At 40.2% G+C, this 22,467-nt stretch overlaps 1 protein-coding gene and 1 long non-coding RNA gene across 2 annotated transcripts in view; one reads left to right on the top strand and one right to left on the bottom strand.

Annotated features, from left to right (window-relative positions):
• Window positions 1–22,467, top strand: part of LOC148093262 (uncharacterized) — a 99,612-nt gene that overhangs the window by 27,278 nt on the left and 49,867 nt on the right. The gene's annotated exons all lie outside the window — the stretch shown is intronic.
• EDNRA (endothelin receptor type A) overlaps window positions 12,177–22,467 on the bottom strand; it is a 49,972-nt gene continuing 39,681 nt past the window's right edge. The window contains exons 5-8 of the mRNA XM_087816504.1: window positions 20,702–20,854; window positions 16,482–16,615; window positions 15,953–16,061; window positions 12,177–14,657 (exon numbers count right to left, since the gene is read on the bottom strand). Coding sequence (XP_087672630.1) covers window positions 14,517–14,657; window positions 15,953–16,061; window positions 16,482–16,615; window positions 20,702–20,854 — 537 coding nt within the window. The 3' untranslated portion in view covers window positions 12,177–14,516. The remainder of the gene's footprint in view (window positions 14,658–15,952; window positions 16,062–16,481; window positions 16,616–20,701; window positions 20,855–22,467) is intronic.

The following is a 22,467-nucleotide window of genomic DNA, read 5'->3' as shown; positions in this document are numbered from 1 at the left end:
CTTTGCCACTAGTTGGACCCCCCAAATCATGATGTTGGAAAGATGAAGTTGCAGTATTGTATGATAAAATAGTACATCTGGGAACTAGTCACAGGGCACAAAGTTACAGGGATAGATAGCCCTGACCCCTGTGCCACATACTTCTCTTACATTCATAGTTTTCCTTCAGCTAACCCCTATAGTTTCTTGAGGAGTTCCCTATGATCAACCAAGATAGGAGAAAAACACCCAGCTTGGATCATGGGTGGGTTGGCTTGCTATGTTGGTGATAATGAAAGTGGACTGCTGTTGCTCTATGGCCCCCCTTGGAGTATACCCTATAAGGCAGTAATGAGGTGTAATCCTCCCAGTGGGTAGAGCTTTCAACAGTACACGTCTGTCATACAAAATGAGCAAGACTGGAAGACTGAAGTAAAGATCTGGAAAAAGAGAAATGTGGATGGACCTTTGAGTGTAGGCAGAAAAATCTTTGTGCTCACAAAGTGTCTGCTAGGAAGCATCCATGATAGGGGATTCCCTTGGCAATCAGGTGGACAAGATGATGCATGCATCCAGTGGATGTCATCCAACCTCTGTCAGTCCTTGGGCAATGGCCCCATGAATGGAGTTCCCATGCATTTCAATGATCTATTATGATGTAACAAACCACACCTAAATTCAGGGGCTTAAACAATGATTGGTGTGTTTTTTCTTTTTTTAAAAATTTCTCATGATTCTGTGGATTGCATAGGTGGTTTTTCTGCTTTACTTGATTCTGGTTCAGTGAGTTATTGCTAAGGGATCCTTAGATCTTCTCTACAAATCCCCTCTACTTAACTAGCTTGGACTTTCTCATAGCATTATGGTCTTAGAATAGTCAGACTTTTTCCATGGTGGCTGATTTCCAAGAAGAAGCATTCCAAAAGCATGAACACAGAAGCTAGTGACTTATTGCTGCTAGTAAGTCATCCCAAAACTTAATGACTCAAAACAAAAATGACATATTATTATCATCCTATGGATCAGGAATTTGGGTCATGCTGGGATGGGTGGTTCTGCTCTATATGGTTTCAGACATTCATTTAGCTGAATTCAGCTAAGAGCTGGTCTGGTTTTGTAGGTCCAAGAGGACTTTATTTACATGTCTGACACCTCAGTGCTTCTGTGCTTCTCTGTGTGGCCTCTATTTTAGTTCAGACTAATACCCATCATTCATTTATTGAGCCCAAGCTTCTCTACAGCAGAATATGGGCCTACAATTCCTGTACACAGTGCCTCTGCTATTACTAGTGTCTTGTGACCTACTGCACCCGATTTACTGACGTGGATTCTTTATAACATTGCCTTGGTTCAAGTGACCCATTTTGAGGGCAAGGGATGTGTAACTGTGGGCTCATGAACACAAGATCTATGAGTACTGCAATATACCACATCACTTGGAAGCATCAGCTTCATGAAATGTTGGAATGGCCTGTTAAAGTCTCAGATGAGATGAGAGCTTGGAGACAACACCTGTGGGCTTAGGGCACTATCCCCAATTCTGAGATGCATAATACCAGGTTCTTCAAAGGGTCCCCAGCAAGGCCAGACCCCAGTTACCTACAGATGTAACCATCTCAAAATAGACCATTTGTTGCCTTTTCTTTCTTCTCTCTCTTCATCTTTCGTCTCCTTCACTTTGTTCCCTAGAGTCACCTTTCAAATAAGCTACCTTCCCAAGTCTATTTGTCAGGTTCTGTTAGAGGGAAGCCATACTCAGACACTTCTTAGGATATACTACTTTTTGCTATTATAGAAAAAGTTGAAATTAACATTTCTAGCATACAACCTGCTTTTCAGATTACTTTTTTGTAGATTCCCAGAATTTAAAAGGTATGTATTGCACTCAGGGCTCTTGCTCTATCCATTGAAAATAGTGTACCTACTTGTTTTATTTCTAGAAAAAAATGTGACATTGTTATGTCTCACTTTTCTTGTCAGTTTTCATTTCTGTAAGTTGAAAGAAAAAAGTTTGCGAAGTCAATGACTTGTTTCAAAAGTCATGAAGTAGGTGTGACTTGAAATGATGGTTTTCCTGCCATGTTTCATTAATAAAGTCCACTTCTCCCTAACTGACAGAGTATAACTAGAAACAGCTAAATGCAGTTGTCTTTCACAAACGAAAACTCTCAGAAAAAAAATGTGTTCATGTACAGGAGGTCCTAGGACTCTGAACAGTTTTTGGTAAATGATTTCAGTAAAATTGCAGAAGGGCCACTGAAAGTCTCTGTTCCCCAAATTATCTGTTTTCTCCAGGATCAATTATTGTTTCAACTTTGGTTTTCCATTGTCCATTGTTTGCTTTCCTCCTATGTCTGGTGAGCTGTTATCTATTCATATTTATCAGTGATGGATGACATTAGTTAGCACAGGAATGGAGACAGATTTTCTCTCTGGTTGTGTAGGTCCATCTCTCCAGGTGGTTCTCTGAAAAATGATAATAGATCAGTGGTCAGAGTTGTTTCCAGGCAGCTGATATGGGCGAGGAGCTGAGAACCCTTTCAAATATCAAATTATGAAAGACTTTCAGGCATTTTACCCCTGGAAAACTTCCCTCCACCTCCTCTTCCATCTTGCCCTCCTTCTTTTTCTTAAGAAAATAGTGCACCCATTCAAACAAACACCAAACAAACACAAAAAAACCCAAACAAACAAACAAAAAAACACAAAAAACCCCCAAAGAAACAAAAAGACACAAAACCCCCCAAACAAACATACAAATAAACAAAAAAACACACAAAAAAACAGACAAACAGAAACATACAAAACCAAGTTGCTATATAAAGGAGAAAGCAGAGTTCAAGAAATAATGCACAGAAATTTTTAAAAAAGAATAGCAAAATTTAAAAAAATGTCTGGACTAGCTGAATTATAAAATGCATGGGGAAAAAGATCACGCTGATAATCTAAAAGTTAAAATGAGATACTCTTTCAGAATTTAGAGCTGAAAAGAAAGAGATGGAAAATATGAGAGATCTCCTTTCACTCATACTTGCTGCCTGAGTAAAATAAAAATCCAAATAAATAATGATTAATGCATTTCCCCAAATTTTAAAGACTCCAGTCTTCAGAAAGAAAGAGCTCACAGAGGTCCAAGCAAAGAATCACAAACAGAACAAAACAAGACAGAAAATGATATTTTAATTTGTTGCCTTCTCAGCTGTATCACCTGTGCTCCTTTGTCACCTGTTCAGTAAAAATTTGTTGAATGAATGACTTAACAGATGAAAATATCCTCATGAAGGCTCAAAATTCCAAGGGAAAAAATAAAAATCTCAAATGCAAGAATAAAAGAACAGATTATCTCAAGTGAACAAGCATTTCATTGTTAGTAGATGTCTCTTCAACAGCTACGGATACTGATGGCACAAGCAATATCTTCCAAGTTATGAGGGAAAATGATTTTTTTAAAAGAATCCTCACCCAAGGATATTTCTTCCATTGCTTTTCAGATAGAGTAAAAGAGAGAGAGAGAAAGAGAAACACTGATGTGAGAGAGACACATCAATTGGTTGCCTTCCTCACATGCCTGGACAGGGGGCTACGGATCAAGCCTGCAACCGAGATATGTGCCCTTGGCCGGAATTGAACTTGCGACCCTTCAGTCCATGGGCCGATGCTCTAACCACTGAGCTAAACCTGTTTGGGCAAGGGAAAATGATTTTGTACCTAGAATTCATTACCCAGCAAAATTAGCGATTCAATATAAAGGAAAGATAATGACATTTCTAATATTTTCAGAGAAAATACATTTTCTTCCATCTGAAAAAGTGACCCAAGGGTTTTGCTAGAAGAAAAAAAAAAAAAACAGTTGAAGAGGAAGATACAGTAGAAGCCAGGAGTTCAACAAAAAGCAATTACAGGATGATCGTTGTAGAGAGGCTTAGAGAGCAATAGGCCGTAATAGAACAAGAAGTAGTGCCACTTTTTATACAGAGATATTAGAAAGATCATTATGTGCTAACGATTTGCCAGAAGGAAGCCAGTCTGGCACAGCTACCACTACTCCCAACAGCCTATGTTAAGAGAAGGCTGCATGTACAGATGACTGATGACCGTCTCATACCCCCATGGGAGTTTCCTCTCCCATGATCAAGCCTAGAATCGTCTTTGCCTGATGCTTTCTGAGATGCGAAATCACAGCTCCATGGAACCGGAGCACAGTTTGGTGAGAGAGTTCTTGGGAGAGCTTGCCTGTGTTTCTTGGAGTTTGAGGGCATAGGTGACTCCAGAGACTGAGGATTTTGAAGATAGGAGAAGGCTGATTAAAGTTTCCTATGGCAGTAGAGGGCAGCAGTGGGAGCAAGCTGCACTTTCACCATTCAGAGAGTGGAAAGGAGGGAGGAAGGGAGAAGGGGAGAGAGAGAGAGAGAAACGTTGATGTCAGAGGGACACATTGATCAGCTGCCTCCTCCATGTGCTCTGACTGGGGCTGGGGATGGAACCTGCAACCCAGGTATGTGCCCTTGACTGGGAATTGAACCCAAAACCCTTTGGTGTATGGGCCAATGCTCTAACCACTGATCCACACTGGCCAGGGCTATTCGTGTCTTCATCAGTTTCTTTCATGAATGTGTTCTAGTTTACATTGTACAGATTTTTCACCTCCTTGGTTAAATTTATTCTTAAGGCGTTTTACTGTTTTTGATGCTATTATAAATGGGATTTATCTTTTTGAGATATTTTGTTAGTGTATAGAAACACAACTGATTTCTGTGTGTTGATTTTGTATCCTGTAACTTTAGTGAATTTGTCTAGTAGGAGAGGCAGACAATAGACAAACTTAAATGACCAGAAAAAATGCCATGTAGTAATATGTGCTGTGCAAAGAATTAAAACAGAGTTACTGAGTGACTGGGTAACTAATTTACATCGTGTGGTCAGGAAAGTTCCCTCTGAGGAAGTGACATTTCAGCTGACATTAGAATGACACCCTGTTACTTGTTTCATATTGTGTAATCAGCGGAGACAGAGCTTGTAATATTATATGTCATACAACATAATTCCTAGATGAGAGTTCTCAAGCATAACCACACAATGTTCCCTGAATGACAAGTGATCTGAAGCATGGTTAGAAGTTATACCATTATTTTGCCTGAACCAAATCATGGGTCAATAGAGTATCAAGTTCTCATGACTCTACATTTTTTTTTTTAATTAGTATTGATTTCAGAGAGAGGAAGGGAGAGGGAGAGAGAGAGATAGAAACATCAGTGATGAGAGAGTCATTGATTGGCTGCCTCCTGCACGTCCCCGACTGGGGATCGGGCCTGCAACCTGGGCATGTGCCCTAACCGGGAATCAAACCTTCACCTCCTGGATCATAGGTAGATGCTCATCTGCTGAGCCACACCTGGCCAAGCAACCCTTCTACTTTCTGATTGAAAGAAACCCTGGGAAGCAGGGCTGATGACAAAAGTGGGTGGCTGTACCAGCTAACCAAGACCAAGGGACTGGACAATTTGTAATGCAATTGCTGGATATCTACAGATGGTGTAAAAGAACAGAGCGTTAGCGTGGCAGGAGTATTCAACCCAGGCTTCCTTTTTCCTGCTGAATATTAGGCACAGGGGCATTTGGAAATGGAACACTCAGTGGAGAGGGAAGAGTTAGAAAACAGTTGACCATTTCATAGATTCTTCATGGACACATATAAGAGGGAAGGTAAATAAGCATGTTAGACTGCTTTAGGGCCTAATCTCTACCGGCCCCCTGGCTGACAGATTTGGAATACTGAGAAATACTCTTTAATGTGAAACAGATGTGAGATTGGGAGATGTTTGTAAAATAAAGACTTTAAGGCATAGCTATGTGAATAGCATGCATCTCCAGTTTATTGGAAATTAATTTTCCCTAATAGGTTCTATAAGAAAACGTATACATATAGTAATATAATTTTGAAATGTATCTTATGTATTTATGATATAAACAATTGTTAGTTGAACAAGATTGAACACCACCATCATCACCAAAAATAAAAGATAAATTTTCTCTTTATATACATATACTCTAATTATAGAGCAACACATGTTCGTTACAGAAAAAAGCTGCACAGTTATGGTTGCCACTGACACCCATAGATAGCCTCGAATGTGGAGGGGGCCCCCTTCTGATTCCAGCTATAGCCCAGTCTTCCATGAATCCCTCTAGCTAGGAGCTGGTCAAGGTGAAGAGTTCATTCAGACAGGCACCCTTGCATGGGTATCTTTCCAGGATGTGCTTGTAATGTACTGTTTAAAATGGTTCACTTCCACCTAGAGTACAAACAGTCCCTGTTCTCACCCTTAAGCCCAAAATATAGACAGGGGACATTCATGATCAGGAAGTCAGGAGATCACATGCCTAGAGAAACATACGCTGTTGATTAGTCAGTGAAGAATCTTCCTTCCTGTCCAATCTGCATTTCTATCTCCTCTCATCTCCCCTGGGGCCTCGATCCATCAGTTACCTTCTTTCTCTCTTCCATACACTGACCTCAATTCTTCTGTTATAAGAATGATTGGGTTGTTTTTCTCTTGAAGGAATAAAAACATTTGCTCTGACCCTGTGAGTTCTTCAGGATGCCCGAGTTCTCGAGTGCCCTCAATGTCAGACCCTTTAACAGAGTGTCCTGTGCTTTCTCCCTGCGCGTCCCCACCCCCAGCTGACTAATTTTGTTACCTCTCATTGATATCCAGCTTCATAAATGACCTAAACCTTCATCTGGCAGTCACTTGACAGAGGCATGTTCTCTTAATTACAGCTGATTTCTGACATGAGGAATGTTTGGATACACAAAAAAGGAATGTTTGGATACACAAAAAAGCTCAATAGCGCAGCTCCAAAGAGCCTGAAATGGAGTTTCTAGAGTGGTCTGTGTGCGTGCCTGACAGAAAAGCCATGCTCCTTCGTAGCAGCTGGGATTGAGGGTGAGGAAGTTTGGACTGGCAATTAAGAGAGGGATCTTATACATACTAAGATGTGCCAGAAAGAGAAATTGAAAGAGCGATTTCAAATATGAGCCCAAATTTAATATGCTGAAGAAATCTAATGTGTTCAGTGCCTGGAACTTGCCATTTATGTTCAGCAGCAAAATAGAAATGTGTGCTGTCTTTGGTTAGGTTCTCCCAGAAGTGGACCTTAAGCCAAGGACTTGGGTATGAGTGGTTTGTTAAGGCACGGCCCCCAGAAGAAACCAATCAGGAATGGAAGAAGCAGGGTGGGATGGGGAAAAGCAAAGAAAGGTGAGATTTCAGGTGAAGTCCCTGCTTGGTGTTTACCGGACCTGAGACACAAGAACTGGGCTTTTGCACTCCCACACCAGTAAGTCATTGGCCACAGGTCACAGTGGGGGTGGGGTGGACATGAAATTCCCAGGCAATTCCTCTTCTCCTTATTGGCTAGCAGGTTCCCCTGTTCAAGGACAGGCCCCTGAAAGTCACAGGCACAGTTTGTAGCAAAAACATTGACACTGGGGATGGGTGAGCAGAGCTAGTACAAGGAATTCAAGAGGAACTGGTCAGATCTCCAAAAGCGTCTGTTACGTATGTCTGAAGGTCTATGTTCCTCCAGTGTGACAGTATCAGTATAAAGTGGAACATTTGCAAGGCACCCAGAACCCTGGAATCTTTAATGATGGATCAACTCCGGACTGGTGGGGCCATTGTGGAGACAATCTGGGAAGTACCTAGGGATGTTAACTGTGTACAAACCCTGTGATCCTGCAGTGATCCTACCCCTTTTAAATTGTCTCAGAGAAATCACATGTCTCCCTGGAGACTTGTACAAAGATGCGTGGTGTAGCCTTGTTTGTGGTAGCAAAGAACTGGATAAATTAAATGTAAAATACAGATGTAGATATAGTCCCATATATAGGGGTATTTTTCTCCCTTGCATATATGTAGATCATTAATTATTGTTTTGTTCTGCAAGGGCTTTAAATATATTATAGATCTATTTCATATATCCTTTTTATAATTTGAAGAGCAAAACTTATTTTTAAAGAAAATAATAAAAATCAAGGATTAACTGAGCTGAAAAGAGCAGCAGAAGTAATGAGTAGCAGGATATATGGACAATATTCTCAATGATGAGGAAAGGAAGGGGTACGGTTGTTCTCCCTTCTTTCTAGGGCCTCATGGGTGTTCCTTTGGGAAGTTGGTCCCTTCACATCCCTGCCCCACTCTCCAACTCCAGTTCTAGGAGTTGGCCCTGCGTGGCCCTTTCAACAGAGAGTGAGAAGCAGTGATCCAGGCTTAGCCCCATTAGGTCTCATAACAGAGTAAGGACTGGGCCAAGGAGGTCACTTTTTCATTATGCATGAATGTGTGCCTGAAAAGGCTAAAAGGGCACATATGTTCCCTTCACCTGGTCACACGCAGTAGATTTTCTTTTTAGGATATTTAAAAAATACAAGAATTTAACTGCATTTAATCCCAATTACCACAGTTTGAGAAAAACAGAGAGCTATATAGTTCATGGAGAAATGGACTTATTCTGTAAAAAGGTGGAATAAGTGGAGCAAGTCAGGGCTGAGCCCTATAGGTGCCTGGGGCCTGGGATTTGGCTGACCACGCGATCGATAGTACATATTCCGGGCAGGGTCCATGACTCTTCCCACCTGGATCTAATCTGTCACAACATCCAATATACAATTGTATCTACCATAATAAAATCAAATTCAAATAAAATACGATCAGTCCCTTGTAGATATATTAGGTAAGAGGACTATGGTTTAGGACCAAAAAGGAAAAATTTGTGGAATTCTCTATATTCCCTTAGGAAGATTCCATGAGTCTTCTGATTATATCTAGATTTGGCATTGCTGTCCCTAATTTATTACCTCCCAGGAAGAAACACAATCCACTGAATAACACTGATGCTAAAAGCTTGGGAAACCAGGAGATGGTAGGACTTCTGGCTTCATCAAATCACAAGTGAACTATGCTACCAAGCTTCTTGGGGAAAGCGTGGCTTTGCAGTTACATTATTTTCCATTCTTTATTACTCCCTGATTCTAAGAACTGTGCCCTGTATTCTTTCAGTTTTAGAAACAAAAAGACAGAGAGAGTATTGACCTGACCAAATATAGACACTGATTTGTCTTTATTGATACTTAGAGGCAAGTGTGACAGAAGCTTCTCCAAACGTAGGATTATTTAAAAGCCTCTGGGGTTATAAAATGGGAAGACCCCACTGGAAGTTCAGAAATAATTAACTGCATATGGTGGACTAGTGTTCTTATTTAACCTTGCTTGCTTGAAGTATGGAGAAAAGGCAATACATACAGTGCTGTACTAGATTATGTTACAAGTAAAGGATTTGTAGATTCAGAATGTCAGGCCTGGGGAGGCTTGGAAGGACTGGCAGTGCATTTTCTTCACTCCACTCAATGCGAACACTACTGCGAACTAGCAGTAATGCTATTAAAAATAACAGGAGAGGTAACAGGCTAGTGAAAGATTCACATTTGTCTCAGCTATTTCCTGGACTTAATCTTCAATTTGTTTCATTCCCTTAATTTAAAATTTACTGGATAGGTTTACTTTTGGATGGAGAATAACACATATTTACTGACTTAAAAAGCTCATAGTGTAGAGGCAATACCATGTTGCTTATTACTGTCCCATTCTCCTAGCAGTGACACATCTGTGCTCACTACAGTAGGAACTGTAGAAGCAAGAGCCCTGACACCGTGTTCGCTGAGGTCACCAGCTGAAGTTGAAAGAATTTTGACTACTCTTGCCTTTATTGTCTCCAAAGCTGATAACTACTGAGTCACCACTAAGCACTTCCTACATCTATTTGGTTACAGCTGTGTTCCCAGCAGCTAAAACTGTTTAATATGGTGGGTGCTCCTTAGATCTGTGTTGAGTGAAAAGGTAAATCAAGAGGGAGAGGAAGGGAGGGAAGAAAACGTGGAGCTCAGGATTTTTAAGGCAGTGAAACTATTCTGAATGATACATAATGGTGGATAACTGTCACTATGTCTTTGGCAGAACCTGCAGAATGGACAACACAAAGAGTGGATCCTAATGTAAATGATAGGTTGATAGGTTTTAGTTAATAATAGTGTATCCATATTGGTGCATCATATTTTGTAGTTATTTACTACACTAACACAGGAGGTAAGTAACAGGGAGGACAGCACAGGGAAGGAGGAAAAAGAATATGTGGGAACTCTGTACTTTCCAATCAGTTTTTCTGTAAACCTAAAACTAAGAACGTAAAGCCTATTAATCTAAACAGCAACCATAAGAAAGGATAAATAACTTAGGTGAGATGATCTTAGCATGGTGTGTATTGTAGGAAAACAGAAAACCAAATTTAACTAGCATAGGCACAAAGGTAAATGTGTTGGTTTGCTTGCCCAAGCCATGGGAAAGCATCAGGGGGAGCTGGAATGAGGGACTTAAATGCTCTTTTTCATTTTTATAACTTTCTTCATAATGCCCAAACCATGGTGGCCTGCAGCTCTCAAGCTCACAACCTCCCAGGCTTGCCACAGTGGGAAGGGGCGCTTTCTTACTTTACCTCTTTTTAAAAAAATCCCCAAGGGATGTTGGTCAGCCTGCCGGGGAAATGTGAACACCTTCAGACCATTTATGGTGTTTGAGAGAGAGGCCCCAGTTAGAGCATGATGTTTACAAGGCTGGAAACAAGAAGGCATGATAGGAGCCTGTGTCAGTTCTCTGGACCAGAGATGTTGGTGGCTCAGAAAAGGGTGATGGAGGCAGACAGAAGTGGTTAGGTTCGGGATCTATTCTGCAGATAGGCTGGCAGGATTTATTGAGGCACTGGGTATAAGGTGTGAGAGAAGGGAATGGGAATGGCTTCAACATTTTTATCCTGATGACTCAAAGTTTGGAGCTGTCTTTAACTGAGCTGTGATGGTTAATTTTATACGTCTACTTGACTGGGCTAAGGGATGCCCAATGAGCGGGTAAGACATTAGTCTGTGAGGGTGTTTCCTGAAGAGATTAGCATTTGAATCAGAAGACGGGAAAGCAGATCAGCTCTCATCAATATGTGCTGACATTTATCCACCTGTGGAGGGCGAGGAAAGAAAAAAGGTAGAGGAAAGATGAAATCTCTCTCTCTCTTCTCTTGAGCTGGGACATCATTTTCTCCTGTCCTTGGATATCAGCGCTCCTGGTTCTCCAGCGTTTGGGCTCTGGGACTTAACAACAGCGGGCTGCTCCACTTTTCTCAGGCTTTTGGCCTCATACTGGGAGTTACACCATTGGCTTCCCTAGTTTTCAGGCCTCTGGACTTGGACTGAATTACATCACTGGCTTTCCTTGTTCTCAAGCTTGCAGACAGATGATAGCATATTTCAACCTCCAAAATCACATGAGCCAATTCCCATAATAAATCTTCTCTTAAACATGTTGGCTCTGTTTCTCTGTTGAACCCTGACTCACACATGAGCAGAGGGATGTTATGGTGGCACAGGTTGGAGGGATATCAGGATCTTAGTTTTATTGTTTTTTTATCCTCACCTGAGGATATATATTTTTTCCATTCCTTTTCAGAGAGAGGATGGAAGGGAGAGAGAAACATTGATGTGAGAGAGACACATCGATTGGTTGCCTCCCACATGTACCCTGACTAGGACTGGGGTTGAGCCTGCAACTGAGATATGTGCCCCTGGCTGGAATCGAACCCGGGACCCTTCAGTCTGCAGGCTGATGCTCTAACCACTGAGCAAACCGGTTAGGGCAGGAGCTTAGTTTTAGATATAGTAGGTCTGTTAGTCATCCAATTAGAGATGTTAAATAAGCAGTTGGATACATATGAGTCTGTTCCTCCAAGTATCCACCTGACATACTGTTTATGGACTGTAATTGTTTATTGTCCAGCTCTTTCATCTAGAATTCAAGCTCCATTAGAACAGGAACTTTACCTGCTTTGTTCACTGCTATATCTCCAGTACCTAGAAGAATTCCTGGGGCATAGCAGCAGATGCTCAGTCAAACTTACTGGAAAGGTGACTGAAGAAGTGAATGAGGGAGTTACGTGTTCAGCACAACAATGTAGGTTGAGAGTGCAGCACAGTTAGGAAGCATCTGTTTGAAAGTGAAACTGCTTGACTGGCTGTTACTAGGGAGAGGTTTACAATAGGGACTGTGTAACAAACATTTCTCTGAAGAACTATGTAAAAATGAAGAGACACTTGCAAGGCTTCTGTAAACTTTATTTTATACTTATAGGCCACTGCCAATGCAGGGCCTTGGCTTTTGGCTCATTTCTACAGCTTTACTTGGAAAGATGTGGCCAAAGTAGAAACTGGAAATATTTCTACTAGCAAACCACGGTTACTTACCAGTCCATAAACAAAATGTCCATTGAAGCCTGTGTGGTTATTTGGAAAGCTATGACTTTCTGAACTTATAAAATGCATTCTTCATATGCAAGAGACAAAGCATCTTAAACAAAAAGACAGCTGTCTAAACACAATGGTGTGAGCTTATGGCTTACATTACGGGTATATATCAGTGCATGGGACGCACCAGCAGAGTAATGGAATTTGACAGCTAACACATAAAGGAGCCCTGCTCTGGGGTCAGCTGGAACCCGATATCATTTTATGTGTGACTGTGCTAAAATGTAGCCCAGCAAATACTAGCTGACTTATCATCAGGAATATGTTTGGTGAAGTCTGATATCAACATTAGACCACTTGTCAACCTTATCACCAAGTTGAGTTGAGGATTAGGACAATATAATACTTCAAAGTTTAAAGACTTTTGCTGTAGTACAGGAAAATATATAACCCCAAATACTGTTCTATCCAACCAAGCAAGCAAGCAACCAACCAAACAAAAGCCCTTTGTTAACCCATCACTTGTCCCCTTTCATGCTGTCTCCCATGTTCCACTTGTAATGGTGACAGTCACAAGCTTTATGAACGCATAGATTAAAACTGACTGAGGCCTACTGTTGCAATGAACAGCCACCTAGATTCCAGTCAGAGTGTGTGCTTTGGCACAACTACAGGGCATCATTAGGTTACATAAGTCCATACATATCATCACACACATGCATTTATCACACATACAAATACACACCATAGAGATAATAACAGAAAAATTGGCTAAAAGATATGTACAGTTGTATATATATATATATTTGTCTATATACATATGGCAAAAGATTTGCTGCTGTACTCACAGTCTGTAAACACTTGGAAAATGCCCATCAAAAGTCACTGTGGGCCCTTTGAAATGGTGACCATGTGAGTAGTGGGGGTGGGGAAGGTGTTTAAGTCCACAATGGAAACCAGGAGATGTGAAGAAACGTAGTTCATGATGGTTGTTGGGGGTAATTATATTTCACTGACATAATAAAGTCAGCCAGCCACTTTGAAATTGTGTTTCCTGTATGGAAAAGGGAATGACCAAAAAAAGCCTTTCTGCCAGTTAACATTTAAGACAAATCAAGGGAATATGAGGTGATATGTATACTATACACACACACACACACGTACCTATATATGCACATACATACATATACATGTTACTATTACTAAAAAAACCTCAATGAAATTTCCAAATCTTCTAAAAATATTCAGTCTTATTCTCCTAGGTCTAAAGTCAGTGCTTTAGGCTTCTATGCACTGAACTGAAAGTCTTGGGTATAGTTAAATGACACGTACCTTTAACATTTGGTATATGATATTGATTTTACATAAAAAACATTAAAAAGAGATTGGACTTATGAAAAATAGAACTATTTGATTCAAGCATTATTTTTAAATTTAACATAAAAATGTGTTCAGGATCTCCTGTAATGAAACATCATTAAAAGAATAGGTTCTTAAAAATCCTTTGAATAGTAGCTATTAAACTGCTATGTGTGATCGTCAGTTTGTGCTTTAGTCCTGTATTTGTTGCAGCTTGAGAATTTATATTTAAAAAAACCCACAGTGACATGAGAAACATTAACCTAATTGTTCACCTAAATTCTGTTTTACTTTTTTTTTTACAAAATAAACTCAAATAATTATCTTTAGGCTACTGTGCAGTTAAAAAGTACTGACACTAAATGACAGTTCAAATAAAGGGGATGTAAATCCATACTGTGTTAGGCCAAAAAAAAGAAAAAAACAACTTAAAAAAAATCTCTATTTTATAATCTCCAAACTTGCATGGTGACCAGTTCTCACTGAACATTTGACAGAATGGCCGTGAAAGCTAGTCATGCACTTGAAAACAGTTTTCGTGCAAAAGTAGTAAATATCCTTCTGGTTTCATTTAACAGTCTCCCTTTCCCCTGCCAACTCTCACCACTTTTTAGTGTTGAATATAACATACAGCATATGTAAATTAGATAAATTAAAGAAGTAAGATTCATTGAATTTGCAGGTATAAACCAGTCCACTCTCTGATGTTTTGTAAAGCATTTTCTGCAGGTGAGTCTGAGTCATGGGAGAAGAGACTTCTGGAGACATAGTTGCTGTATGATTTTTTCTCCCCAATGAGATCTGAAGGAATATTGATGAATGTTTCTTAAGATGTTTAGTTTATACTGTCCTTGTGGCTGCTCCTCTCTGTGTTGTGGTTGTTCTGCTCATGGTTTTTCCACTGGATGCTAGTTCCATTCATGGGGACCGAGGTCATCAGACTTTTAGACTGGTAACAGCAGCAGCAGAGGCAAGACTGGGAGAAGGAACAGATGCTAAATGACATGAGCCTACCAGCTTGTTCCCAGCACAGCGCAGAAGCCTTGGGCCCCCACCAACAAGGGGTAAGTGTCCACATGCATTTGAGGACAGAATGCGAGCCTTAACAGTAATCTAGGGTATGGAGTCTGTAACCTCTAGGTAAAAGCTGAACTGTCCATTCTAGTGCAGAGAAATAGATCCCTTGTTTCTTGTTTAAATACTTTTCACCAAGTGAAAGAGGAAGGGAAGCAGTTTTGGTCAGAAAGCGAGTGCTCTATGACTTAGGGTGGTGGGTGTGAGGGGAACGGCTAGGAGGGGCCTGGCATTTCTTCAGTGAGCACCCCTGGTGTGGCTCTCTGCGTTGTGCACCTCATCTGGTGCTCACAGTCCTAGGTGGTAGATGCTATTTTCCTATCAAGTTGATGAAACTACCAAGTTTCATCTATTTGTGTGATTCTGCTTTTAGATTGTAAGTTCCACGAAGGCAGTCACTGTGTCTTTCTTGTCCACTCTACCCTAAATAATAATAAACTCATCCTGAGCACTTATTATTATTTAAAGCACTTAGCATATATTAACCCATTGAATCCTACTTATGAGATAGATACCGTGATTATCTGATTTTACAGACCAGCTAACAAAAGCAGCAGGAGGGGCACCACCCAGGCCTGGGTTTGCCAGTAAGTGCAGAGCTGTGATGTAAATCAAGAGTGTTTGATTCCAGAGCCTGCACCCTTGACCTCTATGCTACTCTTCCTAATATGTACCATGAACTAACATCCTGGCTAGAGATAAGAGAATCCAGGTTGGATTAACTCTATGCTAAAATCATTCCAGGAACTGGAAAAATGACACATCTGTATGAGTGCATGGAGCTTCTGGAGGACATGGGTTGGCTAAGCTACAAGGAGGTTTAAGGAACAGAAGGAAACTGATTTCAAATGCAGCTACCTGAGCTCAGATTCCCAAAGTAATAAGCATTTCCTTTCCTTCAAGAGGCTGTTATTAAATATGCTACTAAGTAGCACTTAGCAAGAGCTTTCTTAATAATAGAGCTTATGTTTCGTTGAGACTGTTAAAGTCTAAAACAACATAGGGAAGGAATAGGTTTGATGTATTCTATGTGGCCCGAAGCTCACCATCTTTCTGGTTAACAGAATGTGATTTTCATTTCTTTACTGAAAAGGATAGCTGATGAAAGTAGTATTTATAACTGGAATTAGCCATGTTAATGGCTACTTAATATAGTTATTTGGTTGTTCTTAAAAAATACTTGCAAAACCATCTTACCTGAAAACAATTTTTAAATTTCTTGCTCACAAAATAGAGAGCTATTGGGTTTATACACGAATTCATAGTTGCCAAGTTAATACCGATGTAATCCATGAGCAGCAAGAAACTAGAGCAAAAGAAAATAGAGTAGAATAATTAGAACATAATGTTTTCAAAACTGCAAACTAGGATTTATCCTTAGAATAAGCATTTTTCTTGCCCAGAAGTCATTTCTCACAGGTAGCAGTCAGAATTTTTTTAAAGTCCTTGTTTAAATGGCAGTTTCAGTTCTGCAGAACATTTACCTGCCACTTGGTTAGCTCAGACTATTATTCACAGCCTCAGGAGGGGAGACGCAAGATTACAGACATGGCTTGCACAAATTTTGGGATCAGTTATGGGCTATGTCAGCTAAAGAAAAAATAATCAACTTTGCAGTTTTAATTTTCAGGGCTAATGAGAATGTAGACTAGATAGTTTTGTAAAAGTATCATAAATGTGAAAATCAGAGAAACTCCAATTTCCTAATGGGTACCTAGGGCCATACCTAAGTAATTCACATCGGTTCTTGTCCGTCTCGTCATACACGGTTTTCTTCAAAATACGACTTAAATGAAGAGGGAACCAGCAAAGAGCAAAAATTACAACCAAGCAGAACACTGTTTTCGCCACCTCTCGACGCTAAAGGAAAGTGAGAAAAAAAGTACAGTAAATTCAGTGTTTTTCTGCTAGATAAAAGAACTATGTAACAAGGGAGCAGTAGAGAGCAGGGAAAGAATAGCTCACAGAGGAGCCACAACAGCCTGCCCCACAGTGCCTCTACCTCTTTAAGATTCAGAGCCCAACTTTATGATCAAGATTTGCTAAGGATTCTTTGGGGCAGCTGCCAGGAAGGATGGTGGGTTCAGGATGGTTAGTGGGACCAGCGCAGAGGTCCTATGGCAGGGAGAGGTGGGAACTGGCTGGAGTTGGGCCAACACTGTGGCTGAGTCTGGGTAGGTATGTGGGGGGGACGGGGGGGCGAATCTATGGGGAAAGCATTAGCTGAAAAGCCTCAATAACAGGTAACTGACTAGAATCAGTGATAACGTGACAGTCAAGGTGACTGCACCCACGTGATAAAGAGTGGACAAATCTGCAAACACATTTGGAAAACAAAACAGGAATAGGAAATAGAAAAGAAACAGGCAACAGGAATATGTTTTCTCCATTTCTTGATCTTGAAGAAAGCTAGCATTGGGATATTTTTGCTTTTAAAATTCTGCCTGGCTGGGCGTGGCTCAGCGCTCGAGCATCAACCTAGGATCCAGGCGATCGGGGTTCGATTCCCGGTCAGGGCACATGCCTGGGTTGCCGGCTGCAGCCGATCAATTGTTCTCTCATCATTGATATCTCTATCTCTCTCTCTCCCTCTCCTTTCATCTCTCTGAAATCAATAAAAATATATTTAAAAAAAAAAATTCTTTTATTAATGATGTATTTCCCAAAGCTATATTGTTTGCAAACAGGGATGGGGGTAAAGGATTATCAGCAATGATGATTAGAAAACCTGGGACATGCTGACCCTGGACTGACTTCAGCTGAAGGTTTACATACTTTCAAGTCCTGCACAGGATCAGAAAAACATAGGTTAAGAATTATCAGCATCCAGGCCTTTGTGTGTGTTGTCCTTGAGTAGTATAGTGCATGCATTTAGAAGCCTGACTAGGAACATAAAATGCAGCTTGTCTGTAACTGGGATCAGTTAATGTCAAAATAAAACTGATTGAAAACAGGGTTTGGAAGGGAAATGCTGGTTCAACCCAAAGCATATAGCATGAAGTATAGAAAGCCTACAACAAACCCACATGATTAATAAAGTTGTTTAAAAAGGTTTGGGGGCAGTTATCACAGATTGCTACTCTTTGAACTCAAAGAACTGGGGTTCTTGAATCTTTTGGAGCTATTGGGCTAGCTGGGATATGCTTCAGAGAACGCATAAACTGAGCAATGATTGAGAGAAATAAAGGATTGCAATCTGCAGGAGTAGGGGATCATTTTAAAGGGTCATTTTGTGTACACAGATAGACAGTGTGTCCAGAAAAATAAAAAAAAGGAGGGTACTGGGGAAGAGGCTACTTCCTCTGAGCATATCCTCAAAGGGGATAGCCCTTTTAAAAGGTAACACTAATACACTGCCATGACAGTCTGCTGTTTGCCTACCCAATATCCAGCCTCCTCTTTTCTCTGCTATCAGTCAGATTCCTGGTTTTGTTATAGTAGTGTGGGAGCACTAATCATCTGCATGGCTGCCTGACAGTTCTACCGATCAGATTAAGTAGACGTTATGTGAGTTTTGTGTAAAGCTGCTTAAAAGTGGGGGATACTCCTTTGGTGCAGGCACACTCAAGTGATCTAAGTTCTTCCCCTTTTCTGCCTGGAAATCAGATATAAGGGTGGAGCTGAGCTGCTGTCTTATGACACTGAATGAAAGGTCAGCAAACAGCAGACACCTGCCTATGAGTCCTTTCACCACAGAACCAATGACATCTGAGCTTTTTGCTGTGGGAGAAAGATAACCTCCTCCGTGGTCTACTCAATGTTATTTTGGGTTTTCTGCTACAAGAACCCAAACACAATCCCTGACTGATAAGGTTGTTGTTAGTATAATGAAGAGAAATTTGAGAAACCATGAAACAAGTGAGACAGAGCCCAGCAGGCTATGAGTCAAAGGGTGCAGGGCCTTTCACTGAGCTAGCTCCCTCATAGTCCCCCTCAAAGGCCTTACAGCCAGGCTTGCTGTTCTGCTCTTAGAACCTGCTAGATCTTGAGTGTGACACAGGGGAGTGTCTACTGCATGAGGACCACGTCTTGGGTTCTCATTTCCATTTGGTGGAGTCAGCCCCTTAACCACCTGTATGCCTGCGTTGCCTGTCTCACAGCATGCTTGGAGGAATCAAATAGGAAAAGGGCCTGGAAGTGCTCTACGAAACCTTAAAAAATGCTATGTAAATGTGAAGCAGCATCATGTTATTATTGCTCCCAATCCCTATTTAATTATTTTAAGAGCAGATACCACTTATAGCTTAAACAGGCTCAATCATGGTGATACAAAAATCAACATTTAAGCCCTAGCTGGTTTGCTCAGTGATTAGAGCGTCGGCTTGTGGACCATAGGGTCCCAGGTTTGATCCCAGCCAAGGGCACGTGCCTCTGTTGCAGGCTTGGGCCCTGGTTGGGGTGAGGGTGGGAGGCAGCCACTTGATGCGTCTCTCTCACATCGATGTTTCTCTCTCTCTCCTCCCCTTCCACTGTCTCTGAAAAAGCTATGGGGAAAAAATGTCCTTGAGTGACGACTAAAACAAAAATTAAAAAAATCAACATGTTTCACATCTGGAGCACTTGACATTTTCATGCTTGAACAAAGTCATACTAAAGTTTCTCAATATAATTTTCCTGTTAAATTTCAGTAGAAATAATAGCTACCATTGGTATGGCACGTTAGAGTTTTACAAAGTATGTGTGTGCACATTAATTCCTTTGATTCCCACTATACCATTGATTTATATGCTATTATGCCCAATTTACAGATAAGGAGCTGAAGCTCAGAAAAATCTGTACAGTATTTGAAAAGAGCTGCTGCTGAAGAATGTTGCTTGTGTGTAATTATATAGTGCAGATTTATAGGCTCCGTCAACAACACACGTTAACTTTTGCTGTGGTTAGGTGTCCTTCTCTGTTGAGACTTAAAACTTATGCAGCCCTAGTTTTAGTCTTTAAATTAATATCTATGAACATTTTCTGAGCACTTACTATGAGTTCGATTCTATTTTCCAGTTGTCTCCATGTTTATATTTTATTTCCACATCAAGACTGCAACAAAAATTAGGCACCTTACATGCATTAGGTAACCCTTGATGTATTATTATATATTTTTATGAGGAACTAGAAGCTCAGAAAGATTAAGCAAATCTCCCAATGTCACAGAGCCAGCAAGTATAGGACCCAGGTGTTGCCCTCTAAAGCTCACAGCTTTCTTTGTTCTGTTTGTTGCCCTGGAAGGACCAACAGCAGCTTCTATTGACCTATTCAAATTCATTCTAGAACTTTGGTCCCTCTAAAATTTGACCTGTTTTCATACATCCAATCCCATTTTCTGTAGCGTCTGTCACCTTTGATGTTCATGTTGCTGTAGTGAGGCTCATCTCCTTTGTCACTCCCCAGATGGGTGGCTGCCACGTCATGCTGGAACTAGGCTCCTGTGTCCCACCTGACACCCTCTGTCCTCTCCTTTCCCATCAAACCCATTTTGTTTCCATGAACAATCAATCCCCGCATCCACGAACAGTCTCTCCACAACTTGCTCTCATTTCCTCCTTGGCTTTCTATAGCATAGACTACTTTTACCACACCTTGTGGTTCTATTTTCTAGTTGTTCCCATGTTTGTATTTTATCTCCACAACAAGACGGCAAAGTCTGCTAGGGGAGAAAGTTATATGCTCCTTTTTGTCCCAGCACAGTTCTAATCCAAATTCACTAGATACACAAACATACTCTTGACAAAATCAATGAATAGTTCCTCTATTTGGGCCCGGCCTCCAGGCAGACTCCCTATTTCACAAAGGAAATTCCTAATACTATAAAGAAAATAAGACATACAGACAAACAAGACAGTTTTTTTTATTTTTAGGAAAACAAGCTAAATCTGTGATATACAGTATTCGTAGGCCTTTTGTTGTCAAGGACAAAATAGTCTTGGCCAGATTTCATAATCTCATTATGTTTACCTGTTTAAGATGTTCACTGAGGGCAATTCTCAAGCTGCCATTCCTTCTGTTTAGCATCTCACAAGTCATGAGGGTGTAGAAGATTGCGGTGCACACCAAGGGCATGCAGAAATAGAAGCCGAACAGCCACCAGTCCTTTGCATTTTGGTAGAACTGTAAATGAAGAAAAGGGAGAGGGAAGGAGGGGGCTTTGTGACATAAATTAACTGGGCAGTGCCTCTGGGAGCTTCAAAATCTTCATCAAAATCTTCGTGTTTGCAGATATGTTTGTATATTCATCCTTCTGGTGTGGTAATGAGCTTGGGGATAGTGCTCAAAACACAATTAAAATGGCAACTCTAGAAATTATCCTGGCTTTATAAAGTAGCACATGAATAAACTGCATTTAAAAAAAAATTACCCTGACAAAGATACTTTTTATAAACTGAAGTTGGCTTTAATTATACAGTGGAAGAGCCCTAATCAATAAAAAGAATTCCCCTTCTGAAGCTCACAAAACATGATTCTGAGACATACAGAATATATATTTATCTTTATTAGTGAGCCTCAAAATTTTGCTAGTGTCTGATTTACTTTTGACTATTATGGTCGAAGTGTACTTAATGTGAATATCTTGTTTGGAAACAGGGAAGGTTATGAATGGCTTATCTGTGTAGTGCTGGTTATGGGAGTTAACCCTTTGGCTGGTATGCCTGCTATGTGACCTCGTAGCCAGCCAGTTTGAGCCATAAATAATCATTCCCCTTCTCGCTCTTTTTAATACTTACCACCTGGAAACTATCAAGACAGAGTACCTTATCTGACGGCATATTTAGCATTATCTCCCTGTAGGCAGAATTTGTAAATACCAGGACTATTCACTTTCATGTCTTTTTAAAGAAGAAAATTTAATACCCTATAAAGGTAGAAATTGGAAAATTACATCTGTATTCTTCTTTCCCACTAAATTAATTATCAACTTGGGAAGAAGTGTTTTTCTTTTCCATATTCTGTTTCTTCAGACTGTTTATTTACTATGGATAATGCAGCCTCCTGTAATACCTCGGTTCCCACAGTAAAAACTAGCCATGTTGCTCTGTGAAAAACTAGACAGTTTCTGAATATAGAAAGAGGCACAGTGGGATACAGTTATAGCATGTTTATTAAAGTAATCTATAAATGGTTCCTGAGGAAAAAGGTTCTGGGCAGAGGTTCCTAACTATTTTTATGCCATAGACCTCCTTGGAAGTCCGGGGAAAACTGTAATCCTTTTTGAGAATAATATTTTTACATGCATAAGATAAAATATGTACAATTACACTGGAAACTAGTTACACAGAAACAGTATCAAAACAATAAAAATAAAATTCTGATATAGTAATACAGGTGGTTATTAACAAATTAAATGACAAATCTGATGGTGGTTCTAATAACTATCAGAATGTTGAATCAATGATGAGTGTAACATACAATGTTATATGATATGAAAATGTGTTATTTCTATTAGTGAAAAAAATATGTTACTGTTAATACTGTTATAGTTTGTTGCCTATATTCATATTAGAAGGAAATGATACATTTCAGTTATAAATTAGTGGAAATAAACATATAATTTCTTTCCCATTCAAGTTTACAGACCCCTGGATTTTATCCTCAGGTTAAGTACAAACTCCCATTTTATGCAGATCTGTATACAAATATTTCCCTAACCACATCACACTGTTAGAAAGATTTCTGTACTGAACTTAAAAAAACCCAAAAACCCCCAGAAAATTCAGAAGGACTCT

The sequence above is a fragment of the Miniopterus natalensis genome, chromosome 4 (genome assembly GCF_054644295.1).
Source record: "Miniopterus natalensis isolate mMinNat1 chromosome 4, mMinNat1.hap1, whole genome shotgun sequence".
Lineage (NCBI taxonomy): Eukaryota > Metazoa > Chordata > Mammalia > Chiroptera > Miniopteridae > Miniopterus > Miniopterus natalensis.
This window is presented reverse-complemented; position numbering and strand designations above follow the sequence as displayed.